This window comes from Schistocerca gregaria, chromosome 1 (assembly GCF_023897955.1).
Source record: "Schistocerca gregaria isolate iqSchGreg1 chromosome 1, iqSchGreg1.2, whole genome shotgun sequence".
Classification (NCBI taxonomy): domain Eukaryota; kingdom Metazoa; phylum Arthropoda; class Insecta; order Orthoptera; family Acrididae; genus Schistocerca; species Schistocerca gregaria.
This window is the reverse complement of record NC_064920.1, coordinates 334,117,572-334,131,857: the sequence shown is the minus strand read 5'-3', so window position 1 is coordinate 334,131,857 and position 14,286 is coordinate 334,117,572. Positions and strand designations below refer to the sequence as shown.

General features: G+C 44.4%; 1 protein-coding gene across 2 annotated transcripts in view; it reads right to left on the bottom strand.

Annotated features, from left to right (window-relative positions):
* Window positions 1-6,534: 6,534 nt before the first annotated feature.
* Window positions 6,535-14,286, bottom strand: part of LOC126344305 (uncharacterized) — a 125,110-nt gene continuing 117,358 nt past the window's right edge. For both annotated transcript variants that reach the window (XM_050002009.1, XM_050002010.1), the window contains exon 7: window positions 6,535-8,830. In XM_050002009.1, the coding sequence (XP_049857966.1) occupies window positions 8,471-8,830 (360 nt within the window). In that variant the 3' untranslated portion in view covers window positions 6,535-8,470. The remainder of the gene's footprint in view (window positions 8,831-14,286) is intronic.

Below are 14,286 nucleotides of genomic sequence, written 5' to 3'. Positions count from 1 at the left end.
AAATTTAAATGGTTGTGCACTTAAGGCATAAAGTAGTGTGGCCTATTCAGCCCATAACTAAAAAGGGAACCTCCCCATCGAACCCCCCTCAGATTCAGTTATAAGTTGGCACAGTGGATAGGCCTTGGAAAACTGAACACAGATAAATCGAGAAAACAGGAAGAAGTTGTGTGGAACTATGAAAAAAATAAGCAAAATATACAAACTGAGTAGTCCATGCGCAAGATAGGCAACATCAGGGACAGTGTCAACTCAGGAGCGCCGTGGTCGCGTGGTTAGCGTGAGCAGCTGCGGAACGAGAGGTCCTTGGTTCAAGTCTTTCCTCGAGTGAATAGTTCAATATTTTATTTTCAGACAATCATCACCACACGTTCTGTTTATCAACAAATGTAGGAAATAATCATACAAATGTTCGACAATCGTTCGATCCCTTAAGGAACTTTCCGATTCCTTAAAGTTCGGAAAATATTCATTGACCTTGTTATTGAAGTCGCGAGCTATATTTGCTGGATTCACATTGCCCACGGAATACATCTCACGTATTTAATGCACTCTCGTCCAAAGTAACGAACAGTCAACTGCCAGCCAGGAAGCCTCGTTAGCAGGAATACTCTCTCTTCCGTGCACTGCAATCGACTGACGTGTGTTTCGATGTTTGTTTAGGTGTAGCGTCCCCATACTACTGCGCAGTTACCTCGCATTGGACGGACGGACGGACAGATAATAATTGTCTGAAAATAAAAAATTAAACTTTTCACTCGAGGGAAGACTTGAACCAAGGACCTCTCGTTCCGCAGCTGCTCACGCTAACCACGGGATCACGGCGCTCCTGAGCTCACATTATCCTTGATGTTGCCTATCTTGCGCATGGACTACTCAGTTTGTATATTTTTCTTTTTTTTCTTTCATAGTTCCACACAACTTCTTCCTGTTTTCTCGATTTATCTGTGTTCAGTTTTTCAAGGCCTATCCACTGTGCCAACTTATAACTGAATCTGACGGGGGTGCGATGGGGAGGTTCCCTTGTAAGTTCAAAAGTTTTTGCTGTATTGTTTCAACAACTAAATAAAGTTATATTTGTTTGAGTGTAACTGACAGCCCCCCTTTTGGCCCCTTTCCACAATTCCAACTACCTGTTCTGTCCTGCGGACATCAAGGAGTCTCAGGCCGGAAGGATTCGACTCAATTCTCGTCGCTTTTCCTTGGCCCAGAGAACTCCTCGGCCGGAAAGTTCAGCTTTATTTAGCTATGATGAGACCGCAGCCGGCCTCTAGCAGGCGTCAAAGGATATTAGTACGGACAGAGGCTGAGGGACGGGTGGTTTCCGCTCTCGTTGCGCTGTCCGCGTGAAGGGACTCGCGAGGCAGAGGCGGACTCGGCGCCGGCACCTGCGCAAGTGGGGCAGCAGGGGATGTGGCGCAGTGGAGCGCCGCAGCGCGCAGCCGCGGCCAGTTCACTGGCAGAACCAGCCCGGGCCCCACGCCGGTGGCACACTTCGCCGCAGAGCCTCGCAGCGGCCGGACGCTTCCTGCACGACCAAGGAGCGCGCACCCATCGCTCCCGGGCTGAGGCGATACCGCACAGTAGTTTCGTGCAAGGGATCAACACTAACTGTAACAGCTGAAAATTTACTCACACCGGTTGTCATACTGGAATAAAATCTAGCTCTCCAACAAAAGGACAGTTTTGCATGAATCAAAAAATTTGCAACTGAACCGAACAGCGATTGCAGACTATAAATGTCTTGTCTCTTTCCCCTTTCCGTTTGTTCTCCACTGACTCAATAACTGAAGTGCCGGCCGGTGTGGCTGTGCTGTTATAGGCGCTTCAGTCTGGAACCGCGTGACCGCTACGGTCGCAGGTTCGAATCCTGCCTCGGGCATGAATGTGTGTGAAGTCCTTAGGTTAGTTAGTTTTAAGTAGTTCTCAGTTCAAGGAGACTGATGACCCCAGATGTTAAGTCCCATAGTGCTCAGAGCCATTTGAACCATTTTTTTGAATAACTGAAGTAAGGTAGACCTGTCTTCAAGCTGTAGATTGATATGAAGACTGCAGAGATGTGCTAGACGTAATGCCAATGAAGGTGAAAGGTTCTTGCCTTCTAGACCTGAGAACTAGTCCGTAATGTTATAGAAGAACCTACAGCTCAAAGAGGAACTGAAATCCAGGTATTTTTGCACATTCACAAGCAATTTTGCAGAGAAACTTACGTTAACTTCAGACGAAATGTTAGTACCACTGGGACCGAACCCCAATAAACACTACATAACTGTCGTCACTTTCTGCTATTCGATGTGAATGTGAGGATGGTTCTTCGAGACGGACGCAGCTTATAGCTTCTCCCCTTTTCCTCATTACAATGTGCTTCATCATTAATGATTTTGCTGATCTTATGCTTTTGGACCTAAAAGTTGGATGCAACAATTCCCCAGTACCTGTCTCAGTTCTGACGGGAACTACTTTGATTTGCCATTGAAAAATTAAACCTGTGAAGTTATCCTGTAAAAATAGGAAAATAGGCAAACGGTGGTTTCATACGATGTGTAATAAACACAGGCTATCAGTTATCTCAGTTGAACTCTTATTTTTGTTTTAAAACTCCTTTCGTTGATTACTACAGAGGGGTTTATCGGACTTAAAACGACAAACGTTCATTTAGAAAGTTGTTAAGAAAATGGAGATTTATTATTCACTGTCCACAACTTCAAGCCTGCAGGAAGTGTACCTACTTGGAGTCATTATCCCAGACAATGGAAGACATAGTGGTAGACTACGTCGACCCGATTTCGGTGAGCTTCAAAATATGAGCAGAGTCGTTCTCACTAACAGACAAGCTACACGGACACAAGTAAAAGTCTCCTTTAATTACAGTCGTACACGGAACGCTTGGAAGGTCGAACAGATATATTATTTCGTTGTTGGTATATGGTAGTATAATATCAACAAAAATCTCCTCACAACAACTCGTATTCGAAACCGTTGTTTCCTCTGGGCACTGAACTTCGCGCTGTTTTCTCTGATTAAGCTTCCAGTTATACTAGCTAATATCCTAATACACATATCGTTTGTACATTCCTGGAAATGGAAAAAAGAACACATTGACACCGGTGTGTCAGACCCACCATACTTGCTCCGGACACTGCGAGAGGACTGTACAAGCAATGATCACACGCACGGCACAGCGGACACACCTGGAACCGCGGTGTTGGCCGTCGAATGGCGCTAGCTGCGCAGCATTTGTGCACCGCCGCCGTCAGTGTCAGCCAGTTTGCCGTGGCATACGGAGCTCCATCGTAGTCTTTAACACTGGTAGCATGCCGAGACAGCGTGGACTTGAACCGTATGTGCAGTTGACGGACTTTGAGCGAGGGCGTATAGTGGGCATGCGGGAGGCCGGGTGGACGTACCGCCGAATTGCTCAACACGTGGGGCGTGAGGTCTCCACAGTACATCGATGTTGTCGCCAGTGGTCGGCGGAAGGTGCACGTGCCCGTCGACCTGGGACCGGACCGCAGCGACGCGTGGATGCACGCCAAGACCGTAGGATCCTACGCAGTGCCGTAGGGGACCCCACCGCCACTTCCCAGCAAATTAGGGACACTGTTGCTCCTGGGGTATCGGCGAGGACCATTCGCAACCGTCTCCATGAAGCTGGGCTACGGTCCCGCACACCGTTAGGCCGTCTTCCGCTCACGCCCCAACATCGTGCAGCCCGCCTCCAGTGGTGTCGCGACATGCATGAATGGAGGGACGAATGGAGACGTGTCGTCTTCAGCGATGAGAGTCGCTTCTGCCTTGGTGCCAATGATGGTCGTATGCGTGTTTGGCGCCATGCAGGTGAGCGCCACTATCAGGACTGCATACGACCGAGGCACACAGGGCCAACACCCGGCATCATGGTGTAGGGAGCGATCTCCTACACTGGCCGTACACCTCTGGTGATCGTCGAGGGGACACTGAATAGTGCACGGTACATCCAAACCGTCATCGAACCCATCGTTCTACCATTCCTAGACCGGCAAGGGAACTTGCTGTTCCAACAGGACAATGCACGTCCGCATGTATCCCGTGCCACACAACGTGCTCTAGAAGGTGTAAGTCAACTAACCTGGCCAGCAAGATCTCCGGATCTGTCCCCCATTGAGCATGTTTGGGACTGGATGAAGCGTCGTCTCACGTGGTCTGCACGTCCAGCACGAACGCTGGTCCATCTGAGGCGCCAGGTGGAAATGGCATGGCAAGCCGTTCCACAGGACTACATCCAGCATCTCTACGATCGTATCCATGGAAGAATAGCAGCCTGCATTGCTGTGAAAGGTGGATATACACTGTACTAGTGCCGACATTGTGCATGCTCTGTTGCATGTGTCTATGTGCCTGTGGTTCTGTCAGTGTGATCATGTGATGTATCTGACCCCAGGAATGTGTCAATAAAGTTTCCCCTTCCTGGGACAATGAATTCACGGTGTTCTTATTTCAATTTCCTTGAGTGTATATTCCAGACACTCGACACTCCTATTTAGCTAACACTCTAGTGTTAGCTAAATAGGAGTGTTTGGCATATACGAACGATATGTGAGATGTGTTGAATCACTGAGTGAAAATGGCTACGTTTTAATTGCATCGCGCCGATGGACATCATTTTATGGTTTCATTGTGTCTTACCAATAACTAAATTTTCGAGAAGTATAGTATTTCCTGAAATGACAGAGATAGTATAGCATGGGTTTGAAGTATTCTGAATGGTATCAATGAATAATTTGTTCATCACACAGGTCGAAACACGAAAGCGCGTTTGGAACATAAAGCTAGCCAATTGTTACCAGAATCTTCCAACTGAAGCAATGGGCGGCAGGCAAGGCAGTACGTATGTAATTACCTTTCTAAGCGTCTAGAAACTAGTGGAACCCATGTTACGTTGAAATATTGAGTTTTGGCGGACTGAAGAAGGTTCAAATCGTCATTAAATGCCTATGAATATTATCTTCATTTGAAGCTAATACCTTCTAGGTGGTTAGGCTGCGCCATTTTCTGTTTACACACCCGACGTTTCAACCCCGCTGCTGGGATATTCAGATTCTTATAGTGTCCCTGGTTAGCCGAATACTATCGTTTGATTTATTATAGGAGCTTTAGCTCTTAAAGATTACCATACAAGCGTTACTTGTCAAAATAATTCTCCTAAAAGTATTTGGCTCTTCACGTACTAAACGCGACATAGTCTGCTTCTACTACTACGTATGTACGTTGCAAGTGACTCTTGGCAGAGGATAACTGACACGGTACCACTGATTAAAGTTTATTCACCGTGCCATTCATGGATAAAGTATAGGACGAATGATGGATGATCTTTTGTACAGTACAGGTTAGAGACTGGAAAGGGCATTAGTGATCATTTCGCGATTATAAGATATATGTCATACTGAATTTCATGACCACCAGGCATCGTTAGTCTAATGTGTTAACTGATGACCAACTATGCTATGTTTTACCAACTGCGATCATGAGTCATCTAGCTATACATCACTCCTTTAAGGCTTTATGACAGACATAGGGCATCGTTTCTTCGTTTTTCCTGATGTTGATGTATTTCCCACAGTAAATTGCATTGTTCATATTCAACTCTTTTAAAAGTAGTCCTGCATAGTAGTAAATGACGGTAAAAAGTTACAGTGCAGCAAGCTTCGACGCTGAAAATAATGTCATGTATCTACCATAGCAGTTAGCAACCAAGAAGTGAATTAATGGCATCTCATTTGTTTCCGACTATATCATCCAATTTTCTAAATCTGTTTCTCCTTTAATCCAGTCTTTACTTCAGTACTAACGGTAGAATTAAGAATTTTGCCTATTTATAATATATTATATTATATCTTTGAAGAGCAGAACACTAACTATATGAGCGATGGAATGTTTGAGTTTCAGCGTCCAGCCGTCGGAGCAGTCATCTGCGACGGTGAAACTGGATTTTGGCGGAAGAACATTCTAGCGTCCGCACCAAAGGAGACAGTTGAACAGTTTTACAGAAACCACTGACAATTTAATCCAGAAAGGCAGACGTTGAATTGAATCATTCTGAATATGAGCTCAGTGCATCTACCACAGTCCAACTTCACTCGATATCTTTGTTTTCTCGCTGAGGCAGAAAACGAAGCTTTTGACAAAAATCACAGACTCTCGGTCATCGTCACCTCTCTCAACACAATAAACACTGAAACTGTTTCGTCTTTCCAACATAAGAATTATACAACATTCTTGTCTCAGGCACATTTAAACGTCACTTTTTCAAACAAAAATTGACGTCACCTGGGAACAAATTTAATGTTAAAACATCAAGTAAGAGTCATGGTGGTAGAATCAAGTAAGAGCAGGAACATGATAGATTCAAAAGGAACATTCGAAATTTTTGCCCTCTAAAAGTTATTTTCATGTGCCAGTATTAAAAGTAAACACACAGATTCTTCTGGTTTATCATATAATGCGGAGATGACTTTTGTCATCCTCTTCTTGTTACAAATAATCAAGGCAGTTACATATCTGCCAAAAGTGCTTTATTTCAACGCATATTCTTTTATATCCAACGCACATTCCTCAACTGATAATACTGACTTAATTCAACAGAGCAACATTAAAGGTAAACTTTCGTAGGGAAAACACTGTTTCCCCACACTATAATTTACCGAGCGTTGTTTCTTTTGTTTAGTTACCTTGTAACTACAGTTTCTTCCTTTATGGAAAGTTAAAAATGTTAATATTAATTACACACTTGGATTAAACTGTACAAAAATGTATTTTGATTAAAATAGTGGACACTGACTATTACATTGGTCCCTTCCTGAGAGATTTCACATTTGAAAGGCAAAGATTTTTCTAGTAATAAATCTCACAATATGAAGTATGTCCGGAATCATACATAATTAGATGCTTTTCAGTAATTACTACTGGAATAATTACTTTAGGAAAGCTAGAAAATTTTTAACGAGAGAGTGCTAACCTTGTATCACTTTGGTCAATAGGAGAACAACAGCTGGACACTGGAGTGTTTTACTGAACTGTTCTGACTTATATATAATAGTTGTGTCATTAGTTACAATTAAAGTATAAATAACTTAAATTATAAACGATAAATTATGTTCATATAAATAGGAGCATTGTAATGATTTACATAAAATGCGTGTAAAAATGACGTGTCATAGTGGCATGAATAACATCAAATGGGATGAAAAAATCTTAAGGAGGAAGCGCAGATAATTCAAGCGCATCCAATGATCGATGTACTTTCGTATTTTTTTTCTTTTTTTGGAAAAATAACAGAAGTTGTTTTTTTCTCGGAGATTAAAACAAAAGGAAAAATGAACTCTGATAACACGTAACAGCAGCGCTGTATAGAACTACTATTAAGAGTCTGCAATATTGACTTACTGAATATCTCGCTTTTCTAACTAAAAGTAGAAAAGGTGTCAATGACACACAATTACGAATCATTTTGAAAAATGAGGTTGTGCTTAATTTTAGGGTAGTCTTAAATTAAATGACTGATCTGCCGTTAAGTCATTTTAAAGTCCATTAAAATGGCCTAACTGCAGGTAAAATGCTAAGACTCTTTCAAAAGGTAGGGCAGTTGCAACAGGTCAGTTCAGTCTTTTCAGCCCTAGGCCGAAAGGATTTCGAGTCTCACGACTGCAATCCTTTCGAGGAAGTCACGTTTCCCGTGCTATCCGAGCAGCACACTTTCACGTTTCCCACACATCTCACTTCCCTATGAGTTCGTAAGGGCTCTTGCTGCCACCTCAACGTCGTAACTGAAATCTACGTTGAGTTACTCACTTCCTTCTAAGCTGCCAATGTTTTGCTTTTACAGTGAACTAAACTGGAGCTAAAAACTGCTATATACCCTGAGTTATTTAAAGAAAAAAACGCTGTATTTGTGGACACACCGCTAAATATCCCAACAATTTTGCTTGCCCTGACCCTAACACTATGTACCGTACTGACGGGAGCCCAAAAACTTGTTGCCAAAGAAAGAAGTGAGTACTCAGCGCAGGAAACCATCGCGAAACAGGTGAACACAGTCCGTCGCACTTGTGGTCGTCGTTGTAGTAGCTGACTTACGGCGAAAGTGTTTTATTTTTATTCAGCACAACCTTCAGTAGTGCACTCTCTTCTTGAGGTCACGTGTTCTTCAATTGCTGTAAAGTGCTCATTGCCAAACAATTCTCAATGAGGCTTTTCGTACAAGGCAGACGAGACTGGCAATGGTCCATTGTGTGAGGTGTAAAGTGGTCTGCAAATGGCTCGTCTTCCAGTTACGACGTTGCCGGTTTCCAGCGATGGACAGCGCGGTCGATTTACGCCCACAACAACGCTGCCCACTTGCCCACTGCATCAGAACCGGTGAGGTGGGCCAGCGGGTGGCGGAGACGTGGCGGCAGCGAGGCTGCGGTTACGTCTAGGAGCAGGATAGAAGAGCTCAGTTGGGACAGGGGCCCGCGGCGACCTTGACGAATTCCGCGGCGTGCTCGAAGGGTCCCGCAGGTGCGGAGGGCCGGTGCAGGAAGGCGGACACGGAGGGCACGAAGCCCAGGCCGGACGATCCGGCGCCGGCGCCCTTGCGGTCGATGGCGCGCACGCGCACGAACAGGAAGGCAGCCACCAGCGAGGCGACCACGAGCAGCAGCAGCAGCATCACCAGGCCGCCCACGAAGCTGGGCACCGACATGCAGATGTGCTCGCCGTCGGCCGCCCGCGGCGCCGCCTGGATCACCACCGTCTCGTTGGCTGTCGAGCCCGATCCGCCCAGAGCGAAGTTCACGTCTCCCGGAGCCACAACCTGAGACAGGGAGCAAAATTATTACCCAAATCACATCTTAAAGTGAAACATATTCACCACCATCGCCACCATCAACGGCCTTGCCGCAGTGGCTACACCGGTTCCCGTGAGATCACCGAAGTTAAGCGCCGTCAGGCGTGGTCGGCACTAGGATCTCTACATGTGCATCTACATCCATACTCCGCAAGCCACCTGACGGTGTGTGGCGGAGGGTACCTTGAGTACCTCTATCGGTTCTCCCTTCTATTCCAGTCTCGTATTGTTCGTAGAAAGGATTGTCGGTATGCCTCTGTATGGGCTCTAATATCTCTGATTTTATCCCCAAGGTCTCTTTGCGAGATATACGTAGGAGGGAGCAATATACTGCTTGAATCTTCGGTGAAGGTATGTTCTCGAAACTTCAACAAAAGCCCGTACCGAGCTACTGAACGTCTCTCCAGCAGAGTCTTCCCCTGGAGTTTATCCATCATCTCCGTAACGCTTTCGCGATTACTAAATGATCCTGTAACGAAGCGCGCTGCTCTCCGTTGGGTCTCCTCTATCTCTTCTATCAACTGTATCTGGTACGGAGCCCACACTGCTCAGCAGTATTAAAGCAGTGGGCGAACAAGCGTACTGTAACCTACTTCCTTTGTTTTCGAATTGCATTTCCTTAGGATTCTTCCAATGAATCTCAGTCTGGCATCTGCTTTACCGACGATCAATTTGATATGATTATTCCATTTTAAATCACTCCTAATGCCTACTCCCAGATAATCTATGGAATTACCTGCTTCCAGTTGCTGACCTGCTATACTGTAGCTAAATGATAAAGGATCTTTCTTTCTACGTATTCGCAGCACATTACACTTGTCTACATTGAGATTCAATTGCCATTCCCTGCACCATGCGTCAATTCGCTGCACATCCTCCTGCATTTCAGTACAATTTTCCATTGTTACAAACTCTCGATATACCACAGCATCATCCGCAAAAAGTCTCAGTGAACTTCCGATGTCATCCACCAGGTCATTTATGTATATTGTGAATAGCAACGGTCCTATGACATTCCCCTGCGGCACACCTGAAATCACTCTTACTTCGGAGAATGACATGCTGCGTTCTGTTATCTAGGAACTCTTCAATCCAATCACACAATTGGTCTGACACTCCATATGCTCTTACTTTATTCGTTAAACGACTGTAGGGAACTGTATTGAACGCCTTGGATGCGTGACCATCAACGTCACCATGCGCTGTTGCCATTTTTCGGGGTACACTCAGCCTCGTGATGCCAATTGAGGAGCTACTGGACCGGTCGAGAATACCATCATAACGATCGGGAGAGCGGTGTGCTGACCCCACGACCCTCCTATCCGCATCCTCCACTAAGAATGATACGACGGTCGGATGGTCCCGGTAGGCCACTCGCGGCCTGAAGACGGAGTGCTTTATCATCACCACCATGACCATTATCAGGAGGTGGTGGGCCTTTTGGTCTGTTCCGTCTCCTTCGAAACTGATCAGGCCATCCATTGATTAGTGTTGCTTAACATCTTTTGGCACTGGCTATATATCGTTTTACTTTTCGTGATTTTTGCATCTGGCACATGTGTGTCCTTTCCATCTTATCTGATACTGTTTTTTTTGTCAGTTATGTTTTGCATGTTCACCTCAGCTGGAATTTTGTCAGAAACTCATCAGACAAAAAGTCAGTCAATTACTCCATTGAATTAACAGTATGCTCAGACCACTGGCGACTAGTTATCATGTCCTAATGTGCTACGGCACACTGTGAATACTGTACTAAAGTTATGCCATTTCTCTTTGGTTGCAAGCTGGAAATCGAACTAAGTTTACTCTGTTTCTGTTTGAACGCGTTCCGGTACGCAAATAAAATTGAAGAAAACATGTTTTGTAGCGTTCTCTCCACGATAAGTTTTCGGCTGCGCATGTTCTGAGGTGATGTCATCCATGCTGGCTCTAAGGGCTTGTGTAAAGTATTGTGCAAGCAATATGGCGAATTCTGTAGATGACCTGCTGAAGAAGTTCTTTCCAGTAGAGCTTTGGAGGGGAAAGTGAGAGTGAAAGAGTTAGGTAAATCTACTCCAAATTTAAATCTGACAGGGGGAAGGCGTGGGACGGGGCTCACTAATTTGGCTCAATCTATGTGAGCAGGAGCAAGTAGATTCCCTTTTCAAGGTCTTCGAATATTTCGCCTGAGTGAGCCACAGCAAAAGTAAAACTCTCTCTAAGGATTTGCAAGTACAGTGTCGCGGATTCTTGAGCAATACTTCATGTATTGGCACCGTGGTGCAGTGGTCAACTTCACTAAAAGACACTTTGTTGGCTCAGGTTCTATCCTCACTGATACAATGTTTTTGATCTTATTTTATTCCTCACAATGTTAAACTAGTAATTATAAAATTATTCTACATAAGGTAACTTCCTATTTGATATTTAATTCAGTTTTATCTTTTTTGGCAATTACCTATTTTATTATTCATATGTACTTTTTACAGTATCTGTAACATAAAGCCTTTTTTTTTTTTTGGTTAGTCATGCAAAGGTGGGACACGTTTTGTAAATGCGGATCACAGTGGGTGCTTTCTCAAAACTGATAATAGTGTTCCTTAAACCGATAATTGCATAGTATTTGTGTAGAGAACACGTTATTTAACACTATGAAATTTATGAATATACAACACAAATGTTAGATGGAAGTGTTGCTAATGACCATCCATCACGTAAATTTTTGTGAAATTACGTGTTATTTGATCATTTTCCGCATGATTCCAAAAACTACAAATGCTTTTTATATACTTAATGAGCTCTAAGTAAATAAAATTAATGGTTCTGTAGCACCAAACAGATAACAACTACAAAGTGAGGCCTCAGCATTAAAGCGTGTAAGAAGCATCTGACAAGGGCGTTTTAAAAAATCGGAAACTGTTAATGGTTAAAAGTAAATGTAAATATATTTTGTGAATAGAACTACCTAGACTATTAAATATATTTCTGTAGTTATAACGACGTTTCGGCCACTGCCATCATCGTATAATAACTTAGAATGTGTTAAAAGAATGTACAGCGTGAATCAATAACACCTATGCGTAAGTGGGACGTCAGCCATAGTAGAGGAATTGGCCGCTCACTTAGCAGCTGGTGTTACTGATATAAAATGAAATTGTTTTACAAGTTATAATATTTGATCTGATGACAGCAACAGCCGAAACACACGTTATAAATACAGAAATACAATGAGATGACAAAAATCATGGGATAGCGACATGCACACATACATATGACGGTATTATCGCGTACACAAGGTATAAAAGCGCAGTCCATTAGCGGAGCTATCATTTCTACTCAGCTGATTCATGTGAAATTGTTAGCGACGTAATTGTGGCCGCAGGAGACAACGAAGGTGCAATGGCAGTTGGAGCTAGACGCACGGTATATTCCACTTCGGATATTGTTAGGGAATTCATTTTTCGGAGATCCACAGTGTCAAAAGTGCGCCGAGAATAACAAATTTCAGGCATTACTTCTCACACGAATAACACAGTGGCCGGTGGCCTTCACTTAACGGCCGAGAGCAGATGCGTTTGCGTAGGGTTGTCAGTGCTAACAGACAAGCAACAACGCGTGAAACAACCTCTTGATATCAATGTGGGACGTTCGACGAACGCACCCGTTAGGACGTTGCGGCGAAATTTGTCGATAATGGACTATGTAAGCAGACGATAGACACGAATGCCTCTGCTAACAGCACGACATCGCCTGTAGCGCCTGTCGTGGGATCGTGACTATATCGGTTGGACTATAGACGAGCGGAATACTTTGGTCTGTTCAGATGAGTCCCGATTTCAGTTGATATGAGCTCATGGTATGCTTCGAGAGTGGCGCAGACCCCACGAAGCCACGGACTCAAGTTGTCAACAAGTGACTGTATAAACTGGTAGTGGCACCATAATGGTGTGCTCCGTGTTTACATGGAGTGGTCTAGGTCCTCTGGTCCAAATGAACCGATCATTGGCTGGAAATGTTCGGCTGCTTAGATACAGCCATTCATGAACTTCACGTTCACAAACAACTATAGGATTTTTTAGGAGGACAATGCACCATGTCGCTGGCCACAATTGTTGGCGATTGATTTGAAGAACATTCTGGACAATTCGTGTGAATGATTTGGCCACCCATCGAACTTTATAGTAAACAATGGAGAAGTCAGTCTGTGCATAAAATCCTGCCCCGGAAACATTTTCGCAGTTACAGATGGCTTTAAAGGGAACTTGGCTCAATATTTGTGTTGGGGACTTCCAACGACTTTTTGAGTCCACGCCACGTCGGGGTGCTGCACTACGCTTGGTAAAAGGAGGTCCGATGCGATATTAGGAGGTATTCCATGGACGTTTGTCACTTCAATGTATATTAAAGGATTAGAATATCCAAAATGATCGCGGACTCATTAATCGTTTCACTGCCATTTTTTTTCGTACTGAATGATATTCATGTGTGATTATTACAATTAACGTCGTAGACAGAAATAACAGTAGGAAAAAAAATATTCCCCGCTGTTTTGTTTCGAGATACGGGAGGGGCTGGACTTACGTGATTATTCGTAAGTGCCCCGGAGGGTTTCAAAAGTTGACCGTGCAATAATTACAAGACATACAGGAAACAGACACACATCTTTCCAAGGTTTTAAATCAAATTGTATGTGTTCAATACAGCTCCATTTGTGACGGCGCAAAAGTCAATAATTGCGAGCAGTTCACTGACACGAATTGTTCGGGTGGGCATGGCAGCAGTCCGCTTTGCAAATCTGTTCACTGGGTTGCCTATTGCAGGCGCGAACTAATTCTGTGCGACAATTCGGGGCGGAGCAGGTGTTTACAGTGAAACTTGTAGACGGCACAACCCGCAGGTACTCCGTCTTCAGACCACGAGTGGCCTACCGGGACCATCCGACCGCCGTGTCATCCTCCGTGGAGGACGCTGATAGGAGGGGCGTGAGGTCAGCACACCGCTCTCCCGGTCGTAAGATGGTATTCTTGAGCGGAGCCGCTGCTATTCGGTCGAGTAGCTCCTCAACTGGCATCACGAAGCTGAGTGCACCCCGAAAAATGGCAACAGCGCATAGCGGCCTGGATGGTCACCCATCCAAGGGACCACGCCCGATAGCGCTTAACTTCGGCGATCTCACTGGAACCTGACAACCTGCAGGTGTAAGCTGTAATTGTAAGACTTTTGCAAACCATTGGTAAGCATCTCTTTACCAATGAGATATCAATTATTAGCAACAACCTGCAGCAAATTCTTACTGGTTCGCTGTTAACACATACGTCCCAGTGGTAGTGAAAGTGTTAAGGAAATGTATTTCCCTGATTAATAAGCTGTTTACATCGTACTTGTGAATGGTTGCAGTGTTCAAGTCACATTCCTTTTAAATATGGGTGACAGTGGTCGGAGGC